This window comes from Colossoma macropomum, unplaced genomic scaffold (genome assembly GCF_904425465.1).
Source record: "Colossoma macropomum unplaced genomic scaffold, Colossoma_macropomum, whole genome shotgun sequence".
NCBI lineage: Eukaryota > Metazoa > Chordata > Actinopteri > Characiformes > Serrasalmidae > Colossoma > Colossoma macropomum.
This window is the reverse complement of record NW_023494784.1, coordinates 32560156-32584490: the sequence shown is the minus strand read 5'-3', so window position 1 is coordinate 32584490 and position 24335 is coordinate 32560156. Positions and strand designations below refer to the sequence as shown.

General features: G+C 39.6%; 3 protein-coding genes across 4 annotated transcripts; 1 reads left to right on the top strand and 2 right to left on the bottom strand.

Annotated features, from left to right (window-relative positions):
* Positions 1-1618: 1618 nt before the first annotated feature.
* LOC118807271 (spermine oxidase-like) lies at positions 1619-6066 on the bottom strand. Of its 2 annotated transcripts, XM_036569247.1 has the most exons (5): positions 5948-6066; positions 4634-4705; positions 3309-4503; positions 3036-3219; positions 1619-2824 (listed from the first exon to the last, which is right to left on the bottom strand). In XM_036569247.1, exons 3-5 carry the CDS (start codon positions 4496-4498, stop codon positions 2690-2692), a joined length of 1509 nt encoding a protein of 502 aa, XP_036425140.1. In that variant the 5' UTR covers positions 4499-4503; positions 4634-4705; positions 5948-6066; the 3' UTR covers positions 1619-2689. The 2 variants fall into 2 exon arrangements, with proteins under 2 accessions (XP_036425140.1, XP_036425131.1); XM_036569238.1 differs by lacking the exon at positions 5948-6066 and having other exon boundaries at positions 4634-5877.
* Positions 6067-6105: 39 nt separating this feature from the next.
* On the top strand, positions 6106-8822 carry ybey (ybeY metalloendoribonuclease). Its single transcript, XM_036569274.1, has 4 exons — positions 6106-6834; positions 7140-7271; positions 7353-7421; positions 8342-8822. Exons 1-4 carry the CDS (start codon positions 6625-6627, stop codon positions 8435-8437), a joined length of 507 nt encoding a protein of 168 aa, XP_036425167.1. The 5' UTR covers positions 6106-6624; the 3' UTR covers positions 8438-8822.
* usp37 (ubiquitin specific peptidase 37) lies at positions 8568-23307 on the bottom strand. The gene is made up of 24 exons (XM_036569228.1): positions 23187-23307; positions 21625-21888; positions 20241-20406; positions 20028-20122; positions 19823-19938; positions 18907-18984; positions 17843-17931; positions 17652-17745; positions 17313-17468; positions 17093-17224; positions 16860-16983; positions 16465-16670; positions 14154-14271; positions 13862-13941; positions 13600-13764; positions 12875-12922; positions 12649-12781; positions 12181-12397; positions 11746-11906; positions 11508-11568; positions 11298-11413; positions 11076-11145; positions 10724-10862; positions 8568-9907 (listed from the first exon to the last, which is right to left on the bottom strand). Exons 2-24 carry the CDS (start codon positions 21796-21798, stop codon positions 9826-9828), a joined length of 2820 nt encoding a protein of 939 aa, XP_036425121.1. The 5' UTR covers positions 21799-21888; positions 23187-23307; the 3' UTR covers positions 8568-9825.
* Between the last annotated feature and the right edge of the window lie 1028 nt (positions 23308-24335).

Below are 24335 nucleotides of genomic sequence, written 5' to 3'. Positions count from 1 at the left end.
GAATTACGTAACCTTTAGAAAATATACATGTACTCCAGGCTCAGGTGACACAGCCATAAGGTAGATACAATAGTGCACGTGGTGGTGCCGAATTAAAAGTTAACTGGGGCACTATGGCAACAACATCAGCCTCACCATTGATCATAATGAAATAAATCAATGCCTAAATTCTTGTTATGAAAAGATACGTCTTCTCTGCTAAACATCCAATAACAAAACACTTCATCAAAACACAGAACTCATGTATCATATCCTTGAAAAATGCAAAGATCATGCTTACATGCAGTCTGTGGATTATTGCAGTCATAAAAACCTAAACCCTTTGTTTAGCTTGTGTACTGGTCTAGCGACAGGTTGTCTATTCAGGGAGTTGTTTATGAGTTTCTCTGCTTCTCCAACCTCAGAGTAGTAAGTCATTTCCATGGGTGGTCAAGCAGAAATGCTTTTCAGGTCACAATAAGATATTTGGGTTCCAAAATACTACTCATCATTTCAATTAACGGTACAAGTGCTGTGGTCACTGCAGTGTGTACAACGAATTCTGCTCTTACAGTCTAATACCTGTTTAAAGGGCACTCTGAATATCATGACCTTTGAAATATATACTACAGTGGGCTCAGGTAACACCATAAGGCAGATACCACTCATCTGTGCCTAGCATATGTACCTGTGTCGTCATATGGTGTTGTTATCACATAATAAATGCTAACTAGCTCATTGTGGTGACAGCATCAGCTTTACTCTTTTGTAATCAGATTTTAATTACTGTGGCCCTAAAAAGCTTTTGAACATTTGTGCCATATTTAAACTGCACGAAGCTCATTGTATTGGGAAACCAAATTTCAAATCAAGTGGTATTAAGCCAACCATTCTAAGATCCGTCAAAAGGTGGAGACGTGTTTCAGATTGTTATTGTTTGAGCAGTTTCTTTGCAGATTTCTACAAGTTTGCTTCCAGAATGCCTTTCTACACTCCCGAGTTCATGATTTAATCAATGAACGTTAGTTCAATGACACAACTGTAAGAAACCCAGCCCAAGACTTTGACATCTCCACCTTCGTGCTGTACAGAACCCTTAGTGTAGTCAGGCTGGAATTCTTCTCCAGGCTTTTTCCACATGAAGAGTCTACCATCAGTCTGATGTTTTGCTAAAAGTGTTTCTCTGAAACAACATTTTGTTAAACGTATTATTAAGTCACCTAAAGTACTTTATTAAAGTTCACCAGTGCTTAAACTGGTGGTTAAACTGCCTGAAAGCTTTCTGGGGTTACTGGGTCACCTTGGGCTAAACCATCCTCCTTTAACTCATCTGTGCCTTGAGTCTTCTAATTAAGATCCTCTTGTGCTCCACTAAAATCAAACAAAAGTATCTCACATCACATAGTTCCTTAGTAAGATACCAAAGACAAACATTTCTCCTTCTTAGACTGAATAAACTCCTGCGCTTGTTTTCCTGTATCTTGTTTTTCTAACTCCTAACGTGCTCTGTCATCTACAATTCACAAGTTCTGAAAGACATAATACTTTATATAACAGGCATGGTGTAAAAACACATTCCTGTAGATTCAGTAAAGCATTGTCTTCATCAAGGTCAGCTCAACAATCCCACACCATATGGTCCACTGCAGTACAGTATATATTTAATAACAGGTAATTTGCATTTAGAATATGCAAACATTGAAATGCCATACAAAATCCCTTCTTTGATTTTGGCACATAGTTATGAATTGCTTGAGTCAGAAACGGAGAAACCGTTTTAGAGCTCATGGTTTGAGGTAGAGGTGCAAACACTGATATTCACTGAAATGATCATGATTAAACATTAATCTCCTTAATCATACAAAAGCCTGGAAGCACAAACTTAAATATTGTTCCCTGGAATCAAAATTACAAACTGTTGCTGACCGAAGCTCATTTACTAAATCAAATTATGAAGCTTAAAGACGTCAGTCTTTTGTGCTGCAGTTTTCTAATTTTATCTTTACCTTCCGATATAGGAGTGCATGAAATCTGTAGGATTACAGCATCATTGCAAATGATCCTAGATAAAATTATTATTACTACGTACTGCAACATTTAAGAGATCACAAGTAATTGGTTGCTATCCATAAAAGAGATTCATAAGGGCCGTGATGAGTAGTTGAAGACTCCCGTGTGTGGCTACCTGCTACTGTAAGGCTAGCCTTGATCTCCAGGTGACTGAATGAAATTTGGGAAAAGGGACATTTCAATTCCAGGCTTTCCCTTTCGTGTAGTAAATTAACACAGATAAGAAATGAGTACTCATGAGTAAGAACTGCCTTGTTCTTTGTATTGTAAGTGCAACAAAATGTATCAAATTCAAAACCCTTAGTTCGTTAGGGGAGCTATAACAATAATCACAAGTAATAATGTCATTTCAACTCATACAATCTGAGTTCAAGGGGAGAGGAGGGACCCTGACCCCTTTAACAATAAAGCTGGGAATCTGCTCAAAAATTAAAGATAGCAATGCTCCTATGGTTTCAAATACTTCAAATATATGTCAGTCATAGTGCCCCAAGAGAGTATGTCTTACTCAGTGGGCTCCAACAACTTTGGCTCATGTCCTTGAAAAATGCAAAGATAATGCTCATGTAGTCTGTCAATCATTGCACAGTCATAAAAATCTCCAATGAAAAGAAAGTCACAAAAGTTAGGATTTTGTTCTCTATTGACTGAGTGTCTTATCAGTGTAGAGATTTATGAGTCTCTGTGCTTCTCTGACTCCTGAGAGGTAGGCTCCATGGGTGGTGGTGTAGAAGTTCACATGAGTGGCTTCTCCTGCAAACAGCACCTGCAGAGGCTTCAAAGATAGACAATTACATTAATGTTGATCAGATTCAGCAAATCAAGGGTATACACTGTAAGCACTAAGTACATTTGTCAGTGATTAAACTCAAATTGCATTCAATACACTCACTCAACAGGAGACCCAATTCAGCTGTTTCTCATATTTCAACCCTATAATATTGGTTACAATATTCATAATAGTGATAGAGGAAAAAAAGTCATACCTTGCTCTCTGGGACTTTATTTTGAAGGGGAAGAGGTGCTGCTAGTGCCTCATGCTCCTTCACCGCATTCACATTGTGAGGAACAAATGTATAGGAACCAAGGGTGCAAGGGTCACAACCCCACCTGGAGATCAGCACTTGGGACACATCAGGAACAGACCAGCCGGTGAAGGACCTGAGCAGTCTTTCAAAATAAAGCACCAATGTTCAGAAAAACGTTCTTTAAAATCTACTAGTAGAAAATAAACTGCAAGACAACTTGACATGGTGTACCTCACACAGGTATCTCCCACTTCACTGTCTTGAAGAGTCTCCATGTGAAGGGCTTCTCTGCCTGTGATCCAGCCACAGAGTACTGTAGGGTGGCGGGCCACAGTATCAAAACCACAGATCTTCTTGAACCATGTCTCTTTCCAGGCTTCTTCAGTTTGAGAAGTGTAGACTGACTTATCTTCAGGCCCCTCGTCCCACACGAGTTGGATTCCAGCACAGTCTTCTGGCCAAAACCTCTCACTAAAACACAGGAAGATCTTGTCCACCGTACCAAAGCCGAGCCTCTCAATAGCATCCAACTTAGATTTTGGTAAGGCTGGTTTAAACATAGCTGCTGCCTGTTGCTTTAAAACCCCCAAAGACACAGTTACAATTACATGGTCAGCTTCAAATATCTCATCATTCTCACAGATCACCTTCACAGGATGCATCTCTCTGCTCTCAGTGCCCTGGGATTTCTCCTTCAAGTCCCAGTGGATGCTCTTCACTGGTTTATTGTTCAGGATCATTCCTGAAGGCAAACGTTTCAAAAAAATATCTAATATTGCCTGGTAGCCCCCAGGACCCAAAGAGTTAAAAAAGCCTCCCTCAAGAGCAATGTAATAACCAATCTGCGATGCAGACACTTCATATAACGATGAACTTGCCTCATCTGTGCATTCACTTCTCTTACACCACTCAAAAATCCTTTGTCTTTCAGAATCTTCAGAAGCAGCTAAAGGTGATTCGGCAAAGGCAGCATCAAGATAACTCCCCAGACTTAAGGGTCGGTGTCTGTCTTCCAGCTCTGACTCAAAGGCCTTGGAGGTGAGTTTACTGAACAGGGAGCACACCTGATCAACAGTTTCAGCAGAAAGCTGTTTTCCACCTTGCTTAAAAAAGTAATCACGGGGAGTTACTGAGCGGGGCAAGCACATTACTTTGCTGGAAGTCATCCCTTCAACCAACAAGTCACCTTCTTTGGCTAGTTGGAAAATCGGGTTCCCATCCTGGCCATGGATCCAATTGGCACCAAGTTCTATAATATTCTTGCTGAATGGTCTGGTGGTGTGGACTCTGCCTCCAACTCGTCCATTAGCCTCAAGGATTTGGATGTGCTGAAAACCAGCCTGGACCAGAGAGACTGCTGCAGCCAAACCTGCAAATCCTGCACCCACCACCACGACCTTGGCATCTCTAGAAGCACTCATATTTACTGTTTAATGTTGCCACGGAATGGATAAAAAAAAATGAAAATGAACACTTTGTTTTTCCATATCATTACATGTCTTTTCTTTAAAACTTGAAGTAAATTTAAACATATTGGTTTTTAAAACAGTACTTACATCAGATGATGGCAAATAATAACAGATATGCTGGAACTTCTCTACTGTGACGGCCACTGCAGTTTGCTGACGCTATAATAGCGAAAGTTATGAAATAAGTGACCTTTGGAGCTAATGTGACTTCAACAAGAGATAAAGGTGTAGACTATTTATGGGGACTCCACAGCCAACAGCTTTGCTTCTATTAAAGCTGTTGTGGAAGGTTTATGAAACTGATCTGAGTCTGGTTTTCACTCCTCAACCTCGCAATGAGTGTACGGATACCTGTTCATGCAGCTGCATAAAGGACATTTTCAACTTGTGCACACTTCAGACAATTAAAGATACCAATAAATTGTACATTCTGGTCTTTATAACTTTACAGAACATTAGGATGGCACGTAGATTGTTTTCTCTGGATTTAAATAAGAGCATTTTAATGACATGTCAATTCATAAAGGATTAATATAATTTCGTTTTATTCCTACAGCTAATTTTATATAAAGTAAAAAGGGTCAGAATCTTTACTGACATGACAAAATCACTCAGATTCAAAAATTACATTACACCTAAAACTAATCCTGTCCGAACTAATCCCGTCCCGAGTCTGGGGCTGAGTGTATTGTTACATTTCTGCATGGCAGACAAAAATAGGAACACACATGTGAGAAATGTTTAGTAGGCCTAAATCTGTACAGCAGTGGTCCTCACCTTTTTTTTCCAAATAAGCCACACATTTAAGAGAGAATCAACAGGAGCAACATTTACACAAATCACCGAAGATCTGCTCATTTAGCAAATCTGCTCATTTACCTTTATACAACATACAGCGCATCCCTAAATGCAGTTAATACAAGGTGATTCATGCAAACCTCTTTTACGTTAAGCAAATCACAAACTGCACTTTCACTTATTTTTGCCTCTTGTCAGTATAGAAGCATGTACATACCCTACATACCATTAGAACCACTAGAATTAAAACCTAATGTTTTTGCTTCGTAATGGGAATGGGCTTAAGGATACCCATTAGAGACCACTATTTTCCTTTAAGACACCTTTACATCACATTAGGAACCCATCAAATGCATCTGGAATCAGTCCCAGGTGACCTGACCATTACAATCCTTTACACTGTGATATCAACCCATCAAGAAAAGCCAAAACACATTACAAAACCACCAGAAACCAACATAAACATTTACTGGTATCTATGTTCTTCTCAGCCTGATAATACTGGGTTTAGTGGGGCATTACCCACGGAATGCCCCCCTGACTCTGGCCCGCCCTCAACATCTTTAATAAGTTAATAAATAAAAAAAAAGCTAAAATACAAACCCTTATTGTTAAATAACGGTTTCTCGCCGTATTTTAGAGCCGTTATTTAATAATCAGCTTCCCCATCTGAGAAGAGGGGTTTACGTACACATGGCAACCTGGTTGAACTCGTGTTTCCTGTCCATTGCTATTTGGATCCCTGAAGGAAACAACGAGCAGACAGCTGAGGCGGGCCGGGTAGAGAGAGGCGGTGTTCTAAGCCAAACCCCCTTTTCAGAAAGTGTGACCAGCATTAAAAGAGTAATTAGGATATTCTGATAGCATAAATCATCGTAGCAGGGAGTAAGCGGCAATATTAAGATTAGTCTGTATGATAGACTTGAAGTAAGCCTGAATTAACACGAAAAACACAAGTTACCACGCTGCAGTAATGATGTGCGCATGCTCGGTAAGACCGCTCGATAGGTAGGACAAACTGTTGGAACACCTGTTTACACCGATGTTTAGATGTTTTCATTTCTTGCAGAAATGACAGATTTCTGATTCGGGGCAGTGTTTACTGCACCGTACAGCCAAGTTAGCTACCATTCCCCTCTATCAGAGCAGTAATGCTAGACCTGCAGTCAGGCCGGTCAGTCACCTCGTGATCCACGAGGGAAAAACTCACCGCAGCTCCAGAGAAGCGGGGGGAGCTTTACGTCTTGTGTGAAGTATTTTAACCTCTTTTCATTTCCGTTATGGGTGTTATTCTGCGCAATCTCCAAAACGTGGTTCCCCTCCGACGCGCCAGGCTGCGCAGAGACGTGGAGACCCTGCGACACATTCTGGGGGTCCAGAAATTTGATCTGGGCATCATCTGCGTGGACAACCGCAAAATACAGCATCTCAACAGGCTCTACAGGAAGAAGAACGAGCCCACAGACGTGCTGTCCTTCCCCTTCTATGAGGTAAGCTAAAGGTACTAAAACCTGAACAGCCTTTATATACGCCGGTCACTGTCTGAGGATCAGCGAACAGTCTACACGAACAAGGTCATCTTCTTGTTCGGATTTTCCCGTTCCACCTTAAATGGTACATTTAGGAACGTCAGAATGCAACTGCTGCACCATTTAAGGTGGAACGGGAAAATCCGAACAAGAAGCTGGCGAATAGGCAAACCGCTTCAGCCTCGTGCAGTCTGCTGTGGCAGTTCATATTAAACTGTAGAGACAACTCTTCAGCTGACTCTTACAAAAGAGGGTACCTCCTGAAGGACCTGCGGCCAGGGAAGCTGCCATGTGCCCTTCACAGAGATGAGTTTAATCTAGGAGATGTTTTCCTGGGGGTGGAGTATGTAAAGCAGCAGTGTAAAGAATCATCCTGCGATTTTCATGGCACTCTGACAGTAAGTATCTCTGAATGGTGATTCATATGAAAAGGCCATATACAAAACATGTGCCATGACGTTTATTGTGTTGTTCAACAGGTGGTCGCTGCACATGGAATCTGTCACTTACTGGGGTACAGACATGAGACAGAAGAGGAGTGGGATGAGGTATGAATGACAGTAATGCATCACAGGGGAATTCCACTCATTTTTCAAAATTTCTGCATAATTCAGTTGTTGAGATGTAAGCCAGGTCGGAGTGGTTTGATGCGAAAAGCTGCATTCTAGAGAATCTTGGATTCAGTGGTGGTGAAAGGAACCAGGGGTCACAATACCTACAACTCAAATATAGCCATTTTATTTACGATACAAAATAACCAGTGAAGCTACACTACAGGGTTTTATGTAACACTGGGTACTATTTTTCCCATAGAACGCCTTGCATGTACCTCTCTGCCATGAATGGCTTTTGAAAAATACAATTTATGCCAAAATCTACTCAAAACTACTGTAAAACATAAGAGCAGCACATTAATAACTTTCATGTTACAACTTTCTGAGAGGTAGTTTTACAGACATTCAACTCTTCAGATGTCTGGTTCCCATCATCACCATGGAGAATAATTCTTACAGTAAAAGAAGCTGCAGGTCTGTCAGCTGCCACCATCAGGTGAAAGGAAGAACTGCAAAGTACTGGCTGGCAGGCTGCTTAAAATACACTGAAACAGACGCAGGGGGCCAATTAAAAATCTGTCTGTGGGCTGCATTTGGCCTTGGGACTGGACTTTGGACACCCCTGGTCTATGCCAAGTGACTTATTTAGGACCTCATTCTCTCAGACACTCAATTCCAGATTCCAAAATAACTGATACATGTAATGTGACATGCCTAAACATGAATTAAATGGAATTAACTTAAGATAGATTTTTGGTAAGTCTAAGAAAATTAGTCTGTCATGCCTGGAAAAATACAGCAGCTCATGTTCCAAATTTTCTATAATCAAGTGTTAAAATAAAATGAATTAAAATAAATTTTTAATGTACTTTGTGGGAAAAGTATACAAAGTGTTGTTATTGTTCTGTTCACAGATGTTTCAAAGAGAAAGTTATATTCTGAGCGAATTCAACAGGCTGACTGGCAGTCATCTCGAACCTTTAACAAAAAGAAGCACCCAAGACAGATGACAAGCTACCAGAATTAATGGACTTGAACAAACGAAGAATAAAGGACAATCGCCCCCAACTTTCTCTATTCCTGAGACTTTTGATGTAATAATTATTTTTGATTTCAATAATTCAAGCGATTTGGCATTTGTTTTCTAAATAAATTTTATTTTTAAAATGCGCTTTAGGAATTCAAAGATTGAAACACTAAGCAACTGATAATTTTATACCACTGTTTTTTAGACTGTTCCTTAAAACACCATACAGAGTTCACTATTCAGCCCACTCTTGTTAACGCAGTCAGAAAAAAAAAGCAAAAACAGAAAAGCGTAAATAAAAGTTCTGGAGATGTAATTACTGAACATATTAAAACAGAGGACAATGTAACCAGACAGTGGTTTACCCAGTAAAATAAATATTCACATCTGCTGGCCTCACAGGAAGCAAAGTCACACTGGAATAGCTTTTCTAAAGGTGTATGCATTGTTTCTGGCTTCATTATGAGGAAAGATGTCCTACCAAAAAAAAAAAAAGTGCAACATCCTCAAAGTAAAGCTCTATACAGGTGGAAAGAAACAGTACTTTACTGGGTGTGTATCTGAGGATCACAAAGAAGCCTTCAAAAGTGTCCTTTAAAAAAACAAAGACAAGCTACATTAATCATTTAGCTTGTTAGATTATACTTATAAAATGATTAAAATAACAATAAACAGTCAGTAAAGCCTTGAATATAAACTGGAACCCCTTCCCCCTCTCATCGCTATAGGACAGACATATAAAAGCCAACTGGCAAAGTAAATATTGCACCACATTTTCAGCTGCATATCAAACATGAAACAGATGCCCCATACCACCCTTAAACATATAAGAATAAATCTTTATATTCAATAGATCATAAAGAATTTTGGAAAAGTTGAAAAAGAAACAGCTCAAGAGAGACAAACACTCCCTGACCCTCAGACATTTGCTCTGAATTTATTAATGCATAAAGGCTTCTGCTCCACCAAGGGACTTTATTTTATCAAAGGCAATATTCAGTTAATAGGAAGAATTGGAAAAATAGAAGAACAAATGTCTCAAGGCTGAATTTCATATCCTTTAGAAACCCAGTATGTTGAGTTTATTTTATTTATTTCTTGTCTTTTCCCATAAACTTTCGTATCTACACAAGCTTGAGGGACATCAATACTGAAGTCTACTCTAGAAACAGTGACAATATTTCACAACAGGGAAAAGGAGAAATGAAAAAGAGAAAAAAGGAAAGAAAGTGCCTGAAGTAGGTGAGCGTGTGTGGACGGTGATCAGTAGTATTGGACAGAGATGTTCTACCCTAGACTCAGCTCATCCGTTCATCACCACAAGTATCACAACAGCGCCAGGCTGCAGCTAGGGCCTGAAAACGAAGCCTCTTATAAAGGCTGCAGGACTGTGCGGCTGGCATCGCTGCTCCCTCCTGCCCTCTCCAGCTCTGACAGCTCCTCAAACACGTTCCTGAAGAGAGGACAGAGGCTGTCACGTTTACATACAAATGCAGAATCAGTGCAGTTTGAGCAGGGCTTTTGATTCTGGTAATTCTTGGTAATCCTTTCGTATTCATAGATGTATTTAAACAAACAAAAGCAGCAACCCCATCATACTGCATTTTTTCCCCCCATCTTGAACCTCCTAAGCTGTGCTGTGATTTGGTGCGCAAGTACATGGGTCATAGCTAAATGGGGACTAGGACTTTGTCATACAACAGGTGTGTATACACTGTTAATCAGTTGTAAATGCTATTTCAAAGAACCCATATGCTACTTTTTTTCTTGAATTTAATTTTTATTCCCACTGAGCTCCAGTTTGTGTGGGCTTATGTACCAAGGACAGTCATAATTCATTTTACATGACCATTTTCCAACCTCTTTTTCTTCCTTACACTTAAACAAGCATTTTTTAATTACTGTGTCTTTATGACTGATATGTAAACAAAACTTTGTTCTGATTGGCTGCCCTCTCTTGGTCCTTAGTCAAAAAGTTCAGGCTGAAACACTCCTTATAACTTCAGTCTGAATGTGCAGGGATAAAGTACCATAGGCTGAATAGACATTTCAAATGTGATGGTTTACGTGACATCACAAAAAAGTGTATTCAAAACTGGCTGTCTTTGCAGCTTAGTTTCAATATACAGACTTGGCAATGAATGTTTAAAATTGGTACTACATCATGCCCATTTCTAAAAAGTGTGAAAAAAACTGATACATGCCAAGTAAGTACAATTAACCTGCTAATGGCATTATTGCTGAACAAACAGATGGGTTGAAAACCTACTTGTGCATGTAAAAGAAAATGTATCCACTTCTGTCTCTGTCTCTCTGAACAGTAGACTCCTGGGTACGGGACACGTCTAAATCATTGTAAGTTAGCCAGGACTGCTTCTTCATGTCATAAACATCGCTTATGTAGTGTCCTGAAGGTAAAAAGAATAAATACTCAATGACGCTTGGGCTAAAAAGAGCACAGACTGTAACATTATTTGAAAAATATAGGGAAAGTGAGCGTTCAGCAGATTTCTATGTGGGCAAGCACCTGCATGTTTTCATTTTATGTAACCATTTTAGGGGTTTTGATTGCAAAAACAATACAAATATTATACAGAAAGTGACTGAAAAGTTATTCCTACCTGATGATGAGCTAGTGCCAATGTGACTGACCACACTGATGAGTCTGAAGGAGTTGATGAGCTCTCCACTCTGCAGACGAGATATTTCGAATAAATATTTAATACGATTTACTTATAATTTTGACAAAAGTATGCCAAAATTGCTCAAGCATAAAATCAAAAAAGGGATTTATTTTTATTATTACTATATTAATTTGTTCACACAAGCTACTAGAGTTGTACCTCAGCATTTCTCTTTAGTTGCTCTGCCTCCGCTTCACTGTACTCCATGTCCAGAGCATCCTCATTGCCCGAGTCATCATCAGAGCACATCAAATCAGGAAGGGAGTTGTTGAACTCTTAGAAAGCCAAAGGTCAAAAGGTAAGAAATATACAACAAGAGAAAAAAACAAATTCATAATATAATTACTGCAAGTAACTCTACCACCCTACCTTGCAAGCTGAGCTCCGTTGCTCTCTTCAGATCATCATCCTCCCTCATCTCCCTTGCCTCCTGTGCATAGATATGAACTACATATTAAGCATTTACCTTCTACACAAAACTGACATTGTGAATACAAATTCCACATGTAAGATCCACATGGATATTACAATTCCCCAAGCATCTGCCATGTCAATTATATTTTTAAAGTCAAAAACAAACTGGAGTGGTTGGGTAAAAAGGCCGTACATGTTCCTGTAAGCTCTGCGCAAGAGCCTGTTGTAACTCCTGCTCTTCACGCTCCTGGTCCAAATTGTACTGCTGTACCCAGTCCAGCTCACCCTGAGACCCATCTGGAGTCTGATTCTCCTTATTCTCATCCATAGTCAGGTCCAAAGAGCCCAGCACATCTGAGTGTTACACAATGACATTTCAGAGGATCACAACCACAAATACACATTCAATCTGATTTTAACCAATTAGACTGAACATATCCACTGAATGGAATAAACAGATGTGTTTTTCAAAAACAGTCACTAAGCATTACACACTGTAATACACATACTCTGACATCTAATAAGCCTAAGAGTAAGCGGTGCTATGTTTAAAAAATATGATCAAAAACTATGAATCCAATGATTTGTATAAGTCATTTCATATACTGTGATGTGACACTTCTAGTACCTCCTGATTGTTTATCGCCCTCCAGCATGTCCAAATGCTGAGTTAGCTCCTGAGCATCTGTGTCTCCAAAGCCTGTATCAGGGCTACTGGTTGGTTCATTATCATGTGGCCCAGAAAGACCGGTGTCATGGCGACTCATCTCGAGAACTGCAGCCAGCATTTCATCATCATTCATGCCTGTAAATTCTGTGTGTTCCACTGGACCACTTTGCTGCACCTGAACAAGATGGAGAAAGTTACTTGAATTATAAAAGTTCCAGTAAGGTATAGATTGTCCATACTCTGACCTACAGGTCTAAGGGCACTGAGCTACGCTGTGTGAAATTTGCTATATAAACTTGCTTTGGAAAACAAGCCACATAATCAACACTGATGTGAAAACATTCCACCCCTACCCAAAAATAAGAGAAATACTTGTGTACCATCTCACCAATGGATACCAAGTCAAAGATGAGTCGGCCAGCTCACCTCCTCTATTCTGTCATCATCTGGGAGGGATTCACCAAGCCGATGTTTGCAATTAACTTTCCGTGTTAGATCCTCTTCACTATCGGAGTCACATAAGATGCTGCCCGTGTTCTCAGACTTTATTGAACCTTTCCTGTAAATACAAAAATATTTACCATTTACCGCACCTGATACTCAAAAGGTAGAAAATGTAAGGTACGGCTTAATGGTACACCTGTTGCCTCACCGTAGCACTGAGGAGTTCACAGACTGTGATGTTTTCAGTGTTCTAGACCTGTAATGACATGTAGCACATATAGAGCGTTAGAGACTGAAGCTAGGTGTACCTAGCTTTCAGTTCTGCTTTTAACATAACATTTTGCCCTTTCTGACCAATTTGCACAACCACAAGCAAATTTCCAGGAGCTTGACTGCGACAGACTGTCCATATAGATGATGTGGTGGCTGAGAGGGGAAGCAATCTTTAGTTTTCTAATCTAGCTTCAAAATGAGCAGATGCCTCCTTATATTTTCAAATGTTTGATTTTTAAAACTGAAAATATTCACATTCATGAGTATTGTGACACCAGTAACAATTGGGAGAGTGATTAGGGCAATAGCTCAAAAATATTCTGCTATAATACTGCATTTGTAGCTATTGTGCTTCCAAGATAATAAAAAATATATAAAATGTATAAAATATAACCACTTTACAAAACGTCCATCTTTAAACTTTTTTTTTGTATGTTATGAAAAAAATTCCCTACAGGGAATTTTAATGGCGTTTCAAAGAGTCAAACACAACCAGCAAATGACGCAGGTCTGCACCTTCCCTCCACATATTAACTCTGTGTGTTCAATGAACTGCAGCAATGGAGGAGCTGCTTGTTGAACAGTCAACAAGTAAAAGTCACTACTGACACACAGAGACTGAGAGCCAGATGCTAGATTGAATGATGTACAGAGTCTTACAGGGCTGTCTGAGCATTCCAGCCTAGGCTGAGCGGGGGGCGTGTATTCTCTGTGCAGTGGGAGAGCAGGGTGAGGTATTTCGGGATCAGAACCTGCTGGCCTAACTTGCTGTTGAGAGACAGCTGTGCATTGTAACTGTACCGCTTCAGATGAAGAATCAGCACCCTGGGAAACAGAGACAAAATGCTTACGTTGGATATTCTGAATTTTGCAGAGATGAAAAAAAAAAAACACCATATCAAATAAATGTGGCATAGACTACCTGGGAAGTCTGCTGAATTTGTGTGTGACCGTAGCAGCTTTCCCGTTACACTTCTCACAAGAATATTCAATTTCTTCCATCTATAAAGAGTCACCAAAACAAGTTAATAGCTGGTTCAAACTAATAACTGTCAATACAGTCAAAAATGAACAAGTTTCAGAAGTATTTGGACAACAAGACAGAACTCGAGTGTCCAGAAGAGTATAGAACTAAAAACATCAGATGAGAAAGTATTTAGGGCAGTATTAGTATGTTTTGATGAGAGAATGCATGTAACAGCACCCAAGCCTACCCTGAAGAAAAGATCCAGTGAGTCCTGAATGGATCTCATAGGGAGAGTTTTCTTCCGCCGAGGCAGGTCAATGGAAAGGTCATTGAACTGTTCACGTTTCGTCACCACCTCCCCACAGCTGAGTTTCATGTGGACAGAACAATACAACATGGACAATGAAGACTTAGCTTGTGCACAGCATTAAGGGAAAATTAATAAACAAAAAAAAAAGGTATATAAAAAAGAATATTTTCCTGTTTTCAGAGATTTTCTAATTCAAAACAATGTAACAGTTATGAACAAAACAGTGACAAACACTGATATTTACAAACATCAATTGAAAATACCTTGTAAACAGTCATTCCTTATAAGGACATAAAATAAAAAAAGAAACAGAAATAACATTGAAAGAATAAAAAGGGAACAGTTAAGGCAGTAGAAGGAAATAATAGTCTAATGAATCCTTCTGCAGAAGGGACAGTAACCAATCAACCCATTTCATCTGCTTCTAAAAATGTTACGCATATAACATGCCTACTTTTTGAAATCGTCATCAAATGTTCTGGACACAAATGCCAACACCAACATTTTGCCATTTTGCCCAATTTCTGTTATTCTTGCTAATTTGTCACCTTTAAATGTTTCAGATCATCCAAATAATTTTAATATAAGATAAAGACACAATGCAGCTTTTAAATGACAATTCCATTTACTGAAGACTTATTTAAACCTATAATAGCCATGTGAAAAAGAAAGCACCCCTTGAAACCTGCCACCCTGGGCAGCAACAACTGCAATCAAAAATTTGCAATAACTTGCAATGAGTCTTTTACATTAATGTGGAGGAATACTGGATCACTCTTCTTTGCAGAATTGTTTTAATTTGGCTACAACGGAGGGTTTTTGAGCATTAACTACCTGTTTAAGGTCCTGCCACAGTATCGCAATGGGAATCAAGTCAGGACTTTGACTCGGCCACTCCAAAACCTTAATTTTGTTTGTTCTGACCCATTCAGAGGTGGACTTACTTTTGTGCTTTAGATCACTGTCTTGCTGCATAACCCAACTGTGATTGAGCTTTAGGTCACAAACTGACAGGTGAACATTCTCCTTCAGGATTTTCTGATAGAGAGCAGAATTCATGGCACAGCAGGCCCTGACCATGAAACTACCACCACCATATTCGACAGCTGGTATGATGTTATTATGGTGGAATGCAGTGTTAGCTTTATGCCAGATGTAATTGGACCCATGTCTTTCAAAAAGTTCCACCTTTGACTACTAAGTCCACAGAATATTAGCAGTCCTGTTTTTCTTTTTTGGCAAATGCAAGACAAGCCTTTGCGTTTTTTTTGGTCACCAGTAGCTTGTGCTTTACAACTCTCCCATGAATGCCATTTTGCCCAGTGTCTCTTATTGTAGAATCATGTACATTGCCCTTAACTGAGGCAAGTGAAGCCTGCAGTTTTTTTTTAGAGGTTCATCTGCGTTCTTCTGTGACCTCCTCAATGAGTTGTCAATGCGCTCTTGGTGACGTTTTGGTAGGCTGGCCACTCCTGGGAAAGTGGGAAAGTTCATCACTGTTCCAAGTTTTCTCCATTTGTGGATAACGGCTCTCACTGTGATTCTCTGTCCCACAGGGTTAGCAATGGCTTTGTAACCCTTTACTGACTGGTAGAGTTCAGTGACTGTTTCACATCTGTACTTGAATCTCATGTCATGCGCTTTTGTTTTGAGACCTTTTAGCCTGCCTCACATTGCCAGACAGGTTCTATATAAGTGATGTTTAGAGTCAACATCAATCATGCCTGGGTGTGGCTAGTGAAACTGAAGCCTTCAGTCAATTGAAATCTCTTAACTGATTGATTTAGTACCTAATGGTCAATTACTTTTTCACACAGGGCCAGGTAGGGCTGAACAGCATTTTTCCTTCAATAAATAAAATCATTTAAAAAGAGCATTTTGTGTTTACTTGAGTTACCTTTGTCCAATATTAAAAGTAGTCTGATGATCTGAAACATTCAAGTGTGACATATGCAAAAAAAAAAGGAGAAACTGGAAAATACTTTTTCACAGCATTGTACTTGACTGGGCAATCTAGTCCTATGACTTAATATCATGCATTTTATTGTAATGGTAGTTGGCAGAGCTGTTTAGTACGGAAATTCATACAGTTGGCAAGCTGGAAAACAGGAAAGTTCTATTACATCCTTACCTATTAAAAGATTTCAGGGAATTTTAGTCAACAAACCAGATAAAAAAAAAGTCAAAAAACACCCAGAAGCGCAGTCAACTAAGCAAACAATGGACATATAAACTGAAAACATCCTACCTTTTGCACGTGATTGTATGCTGCACTTCAAACTCCATGTTGACAGTAACAGGACAAGTGTATATGCGTGAGGTGTCCGGCTCCTCCGTTAGCCGTGTGCCATGGGGCTCGTCCCAGGCCATGGGTTCACTCTTACAGCTCTTATTGACCTTCTCCACATCCTCTTTCAGCTGATCCAGACACTGGCTCAGGAACTCATGAGCATCCTGGGAGCAAAGTATTAACTTACTGAAGTGCAATAAGTCACATCCTTGCCCACTGTTCCTAAATGCATCTTAAAACAAAGGTAGCAATTCAAAACAATGATACTCAAAAGTTCTATTTAGAAAATAAATAGGGTTTGAAGTGAGGCATTGTGAACAGTACATGAAGAATAACAGTGATACATCTCTTACATTTTGCATGTACCCAGAGAAACGCTCAGCCGTAGAGGAAATGGCATTCTTCACCCTCCTCAGCAAATCTTTCTTCACCTCTGGAGAGGAGATGTCTTTTTTGGCAAGTAGATGAGCAAAGCGCCTAATGGAGATTACCAACGACAGTTTATGTTACAAAATTTGACTGAAGTGAAATAACAGTTATAGCATCTTCAAACCTTTTAGAAAATAAGGCCGCAATGCCACAGTACCTCAGTAGGGCGTTGATGGGGACCCTCTTCCATGGGATGCCCTGTTTCAACAGGTCATTTGAAAAAGAGGGCAGGCTGAAAAGTGACTGCAGTATGGCATTCATGTAGCACGTGTTTCCCAAGTTGGAGAATCTAATTAAAGCACAGAAACTCACGTATCACTACAATGTACTGAAAACTCCAGAAACTGTGTGTAAGGTGAGGAAAGTGTAAAACTCACCCCTGCAGAGGAGGCTGAGCTTGAGATAAGGTGGAGGGTCTCTGTTTATTCCAGCCTCCATATTCCAGGGATGGACGGACTTTCTTGAAGGGAGTGGAGTGGTTAGGCAGCATCAGGCTTCTTTTGGCAGAGGGGGACTGGCTTGTGCTGGTGGGCCTTTAATGGTAAAGGTCAGCTCGATATTAAAAGTTGAGCCCCTACTCAGTGTATTGTTTTTGGTTATACATTATGACAACACTTAATGCAACAATACCTCACCTCTGAACCTCGTGACTGTTACGTTGGTGTATATAAATGCAAACGTGAACTAGAATAAACAAATGTCACATGATAAATTACCTGTCCAAGAACGAATGTGTTTGTGAGTAATCTTTAGTTCCTGTCCTGCTGCCATAGAAGGATGATGGTTGGAGGGGCGCAGATACAAGAGGAGCTGTTTGTGAGGAAATTATATACAAAAGAATAAACAAACAAAAAAACTAAAACAAATGATTAAGTCCGCAATGCTTCACACCTACACTAGTACCAACCTGAAGTCCTGTTCTCCTCTGATTGCTTCAACTTCTCTTTGCAACTGAGCACATACTTCCTCGATGGATCCAAAGTGGCCTTATTGTTGCTGAAGAAAAGAAACCTTGTTACAAATTGTTGTAGTATTCTAAGCTTCCCAGCAGGGTGTGCAAGTTCAAAGACAAGACATACATAATACCACATATAGATGACAATGGAGAAACAGGAGACAAGGTAAAACAAACAGCTTTACCATAAATACTCATTTTGTTTGCTCAGCTTAAACACATGAAAATAGGGCTGTACGACACTGACATAAAATGCGATGTTCGATAAAGCTGTTGGGTGTCACACTGATGATATGAGAAGCGATAAATTATTTTTAGAAGTGTATCTCTGACATGATCCAAGTACAGACTTGTTTTTGGATGTGTAAACAGAAATCTTACTAACCTCAACAGCAAAATAGAAAATTACAAAGCACCAATAGACACTATTCAACATACAAAGAAATGAACTACAAACAGCTACTTAAATCAGAACTGCAAGCAGATTTTTTGTGCACTGAAAGGCTTTACCTCAAGAGTTTATATATTTATTTTTTTTATAAGCACACAAGAATGAGTACATATTTTGGTTATTTTTTTATTTATGCTTAGTTATCATATGTTTGTTATGAAGGTAGGAATTACTGCCTCGCACTCTTAAAACGCAATACTGAGTGTGAACAATCCTAACGTTTGATGCATTTTTACAGGCTTGTAGTTCAGGATGGAGCTGTTTTTTGTAGGTGTGTATGTGTGTTTTGTTACTGCCAGTTTAGTCTAATGGTTAAGTTATTCGCTTCCCTCATGGAAGAGCAGGGTTCAGTCCCAGCACAGAGAAGCACTCGATAGGCTTCTAACAGTTTGTGCGGCAATTTGTTTTGTTATTGACGCTGTAACATTGTGTTTATCGCAGAAACTCATATCGCAACAGCATTAAAAATACGATTTATCATACAGCTTTACTCTAGAAGTATGGAACCTTTCCACAGACACAATGGAAATGGTTAGCTCTTATCTGACTTGAAAATGCTGACTACCTAGAGGAGTCGTTCTCTTTGGGGTAGTCTTCAGTCATGTCACTGTCTGAGCTCATTAGCCTCTTCCTCTTCTCGCTCCTGGAGAAAACACGCATGAGATCAGCTCAATCATATAAAGTCATGGTACTTAGTTTACAGCCCCCGTCAAGTTAAAAACAACTTGTTAAACTTACTGAGGTAACTTGAAGGTGGGACTCACAAAAGGAATAAAAACAAAACAGTTTGCTTAAAGCAGAACAAATAATTGGATGCTGAGCATCAACCACAACATCAGCTACCTTTGTCAGTCACTGAGTGTCAGCTCTCAAGATACCACATATCATAGGTAAAATGATAAAAGCATGTGAGACATGCTGTTTATTCAAAAACATCTGTAAGACATAATTAATATGCCAGTTCAAACTCTCAGGGCTACACAGAACCAGTGGCACAAGCAGAAGAAAATCTGAGCCTGCCTCCTAGGTAGTTTTTTCCATGATTTTCAAAACACACTATTCCCCGCTACGCCATGATATTAAGCTACACTCTATTGTTGACAGCAATGCAGCCATCATCCTATCCAATTCAACATCTTCATGCAATTATAGCTCAAAACAGCAGCAAAACTAAGTACACATCAAGAATGAACCCATCCCTATAAAGCGTGCAACTGCCAATGATAGGCACAGCTTTCCCTTAATGAACATATTTTGACAAAAGAACAGTGAAACTACAGAATTCCAAAGATGGCATAATTGATAAAGAACTGAAAGCTTGAAACTGATCAACCGGACTACGCCATGATGAGGAATGACGCAGAGAGCGTCATTATTTTCACCGGGCATAATACAACAACACTTACAGAATTAAGATATGGAAAACATTGAGGCGCCAGTTTGGAAAAAACACTACAGAACAGCAACATAAATTTTCTTACCTGTTCTCTGAAAGTCCACTGCGCACTGGCGTTGACGTGACTCGGCTGGGACTGCCCAGTGGCTTCCGCGGCATGCTCTCTTCTTTGCTGTCCAAGCTCGACCGTCTTGGTGTTGTCTTGAGAACATAAATGAACAAAAGGTTAAAACACCAGCGAGTACAGGCATTCATTACCAAAAAATAAACAGCCAGTCAAGACGTGCCACCTGTTTTTCTGATGAAGATAAGACCGGATCATTCTGCGCTGAACGATTTCCAAGTACTAATCCAAAACTGGCACTTCCCTGGTTTGTCTTGAGAGCTAAAGAAATAAATGATTCAATGAATGAATTAATGATTAATAAAAGAGAATGCTTTCAATGCATTTATTAGTTTGGCTGGTACACAATTTTTAAATCGTATTAATCGTTCAAACACACCTGTTTGCTTTCCCTGCTTAATTGCTTCAAGGTAGTCCTTCAATTTTTTTGCATCCATTATGGGTATTTTTTCAAAAATGACAACACTTGAGTCCTTCAGTGTTAGCGACAAACGGTTGTGACAGTGTGTCGGAGTCAAAACAACATTCTTCACATTGTGGTTCAACTGTAATGACAAACAAATAAATTAGTATAAACAGCGCATTCAAAGTGCATTCACAACACCTGCCACCAAAGTTAATTCACATGTGCACATTCATCAGTTTCACCAGCCTTACATATTTGATGTCTGATGACAACAGGGCTGTTTGATAATGACATCACCTGTCACCATCAATCAATTATTTTGATTAAATGAGTGAGTTTTTTTTTTTTTAAATCACGTTCGAAATTAATTTAACTGAGTTACAACGAACCTTGCATAGCTTTTCAAAGATTATAAAATACCTTAATAGAAAAAGAACAAGAAAGCCTTTGAGGGGACTAAATAATTCAGGGTTTCCATAAGTAAATAACAAAATTCATTATAACTATTCAAAAAAAATGTGTGACACAAAGACTGCACGCAGCTATTACAAACAGACAGTTTTTCATTTACAAGACTATGTAAGCATCTCAGTTACAAACAAATATTAGGAACACTAAAACACTAAAGTGTTTTATGACTGACAGAAGAAGTCATAATCTTTGGCAAGACTGGTTAAACACATGTCGAAAATGAAGACACCAGCTAAACTTGAATATTGCCTTCTACATAAATATCAACCTCTGACACACCAAAATATAATTTAGCGTGTGTCCATATACCATGACACACCGCCAGAATATGACCTATGTGAGGGAAACAATAAATAAATACATAAAAACAGTATCATAAAAAAAATGCATCAAAATGGGTGTCTAATAGGAACATTTATCAGTAAACCAAATCACCCCTAATTCATATGACAAAAGAAATGCCAAGGAAAAAGAAAAATCATTTTTAACTGAATAATTCAGTTTAACTTTTTTGCCCTGTAACACCCTTACAGAAACGCTATAAAGTAAATTTCATGTTATAATATGTGAAGTGTCTAAAAAAAAAACAACACACGTTCAAGTAAACAAGTGTGATAATGTGAATATGACCACATGTACAACTGGATGTTACAACATGAAATCACACATGAAAAGGGTAAAAATAAATAAACCTCCACATACGAAAAATAAAAACTGGCATCACATGTCAAAAGTCCATCTGTAGAAAGCTGACAAATGTGTACAGTATCTATTAAAAAAATACCAAAATAAAAACAAAACAAAACAAACGACCAAAAAAAAACACCACATATTTACATGTGATTTTTTTGTTTTTTTGCAAGGGCAGTGTCTGGGATTTGCTTACCGGGAACTTTTTTGGAGTTCCTCCACTGTTGAACTTCAGTACTAGATTTGATTTGTTGTCTCTCTCGTGGATCTCAAACATTCCCTCTTTCCATCTGCTCGTGCCCACTTCCAGGCTGGTGAAGCGGATGCGGACAGCGCCACCACTGGACATCTTGGGCACTACAGCAGCCATGAGTGCGTCGAACTGGACAAGGCGCTCAAATTTGGGGCTTTGAATGCTATCGAGGATGAACAGATGAGGCCAGTGTCCCTCACGAAAGCCCTAACAATGGAGAGACAGAGAGGACGGGGAAAAGGCTTTTCAGCGACAAACACCACAGTCCAGTCCGACTTTTACGGCAATAAAACACAGTTTAAGCTACAATACACGACACACAGAGTGAACAGGACATTAAAACACGAGCAGTGGCTGATTAACTTAACTGCTACACACATACGGTGCACTGGGATAACAACCAGCTTTCATCTGATACGTGGCTGAAGTTTAAACCCCCTCTTTACTGCGTTTTAAGCGCCATCACCCGAAAAGCAACGACACTAACGAAACACGTTTGTGTGACTATCCCGACAAATGAGTTCACTTGATGGCAAAACGCAGCCATTCACATCAAAACAACCGAAGAGCTAAACAGTGAAAACTGCTCAGACGTGCTGTTTTTAAAAGTCTGTCCCTTGCTTAGACTCTAATTTTGACTAAGATATAAACATGAGGCATCTGTATAAATGCCTCATCTTCAGTCTAGCTAGAGGATAATGAACGTGTGTTTGTTTTTACACCACCTCCTGACCATCCCACTGAACTTCTCACAACAGATGCTTAAGCTGGCTTCCAATTCGCCAGCTTCTTTTTTCGGATTTTCCCGTTCCACCTTAAATGGTGCACCAGTTAACGTTACATTCTGGCGCCAGAATTTGACTGCTGTAGGATTTAAGGTGGAATGGGAAAATCCGAAAAAAGGTTGGCGAATAAGAAGCTGACTTCAGCTTCGTAGCAAAAAGTTAGCTCATCCATCCAGGGGTAACACTTAACACAGCGGCGAGCACACAGCACATACCTCGTCTTATAAAACTGAGAAATAAGGAACAACCGACAACGTTTCTGTGGTCGTTACTGTTTAAAAGTGAAACACAAACAAAACGGCGAGCTATAAGAGCACTCGGGTTAAATAGCTTTGCCTGGCTAGCTGGCTACCTAACTTGATTACATTAGCTAAGTAACGTCTTTGCTAACCGGAGAGACCTGAGAAATACGCCGCTGCTGGAGAAACACACAGGCAATAATGAAAATAAAAGAAAAAAAATACACTCTGGTGAATTGCCCTGTAAAAACAATAGCTGTAGTCCTGCCAGGCTGCGCTCCACACATTCCCTCGTCTCCTGTTCAGAGCGCTAGCTGACCAATCATAAGTCTCAGGGCTCCATCGGCGCTGTAGCGGTTAGCACGGAGCTAAAGCGGCTCAGGCCGGAGACGCAGCCTCCTCACTGCGCTGCTCCACAGACACACTTCTTATGCGAGTAAAACACCGCCAGCTTTCTCATAAAACGGCGGCCATTCTGTACCTTATTCCAGGCTTGAAGGCGGGCACGTTTTACAGCAGCAGGTTATCTCTCCTGTGCAGTCTCTGTGTGTCGGAGGTGAAGAGCTGCCGGCATGCGGCGCGCTGCGGTGATGGCGGGAACGAAAAACTCAGAGGAAATGGGAGGCGAGAATCAGCGCCAGTCGCGCGAGATTTTGCCTTGTTTTGACGCGAATACCTGAGTGTGCATCGTGTGTGAGCTTTTCGGCCCAGCACACATCAGAGCCCACATTAACGCTGAAAGCCGCACCAAACCACCTGTACTGGGATGGTAAAATAAAAAAAGTATAGTGAAATAAATAAAATAACGGGCATATCTATCCACCTATTCCTCCTGCTATCTTTGGGAACAATTTGACCTCATTTAATATTTAAAGACTATATTGACATCATTTTTGTGCAAAGAAACAAAGTACCAGACATAAACGTAGGTAACAATTTTAATTATGATCATTTTCTGGAGGTTTAAATTGTGAAGATATTATCTCATCATTGGACAATTAACTATTTATTTCTCCAGAAGCTGTACTGTACCAGTATTTTTGCAACCTTTATGTATTATTCGAGAACAACTGCACTGTACTATTTGTCTATCCATCCGTCCATCCATCCATTCATCCATCTCTCCATCCATCTATCTATCTATCTACCTATCTATCTATCTAGCTATCTATCTATCTATCTATCTATCTATCTATCTACGTCTCCACCTCTATGTCTGAAAATCTCTCCCTGTCAAGCTAACTAACTTTCATTTTGTCAATAAAGAATTTTCCAGGATAGCAGTCAATCAAATGTAGTAAGTTAAGGTTTTGAATTGTCCCAGATCCTTAAGCAAAAGCATGTTATGTGGAGGTTTATAATTTCAGTTTAGCACAGGGTGTGAACATCCACATGGTGTATATTCTGTTTAATTACAGTGGTTTTGCTGCAAGTAAAAAAAAATCAGACTTATGAATGCTTGCATGTGTGCTTTTTTGCAAGTCTTACAACTGTAAAATGGGGCTGGAGTAAAATCTTTCAATTTGACTACATGTAAAATGTGTAAGTACTAGTAAGTAATATGTAAGTCATATAGTCTAGCCAACAGCAATATGAGTAAATAGGATGTAGAACTCAAGTGGTCTCCACG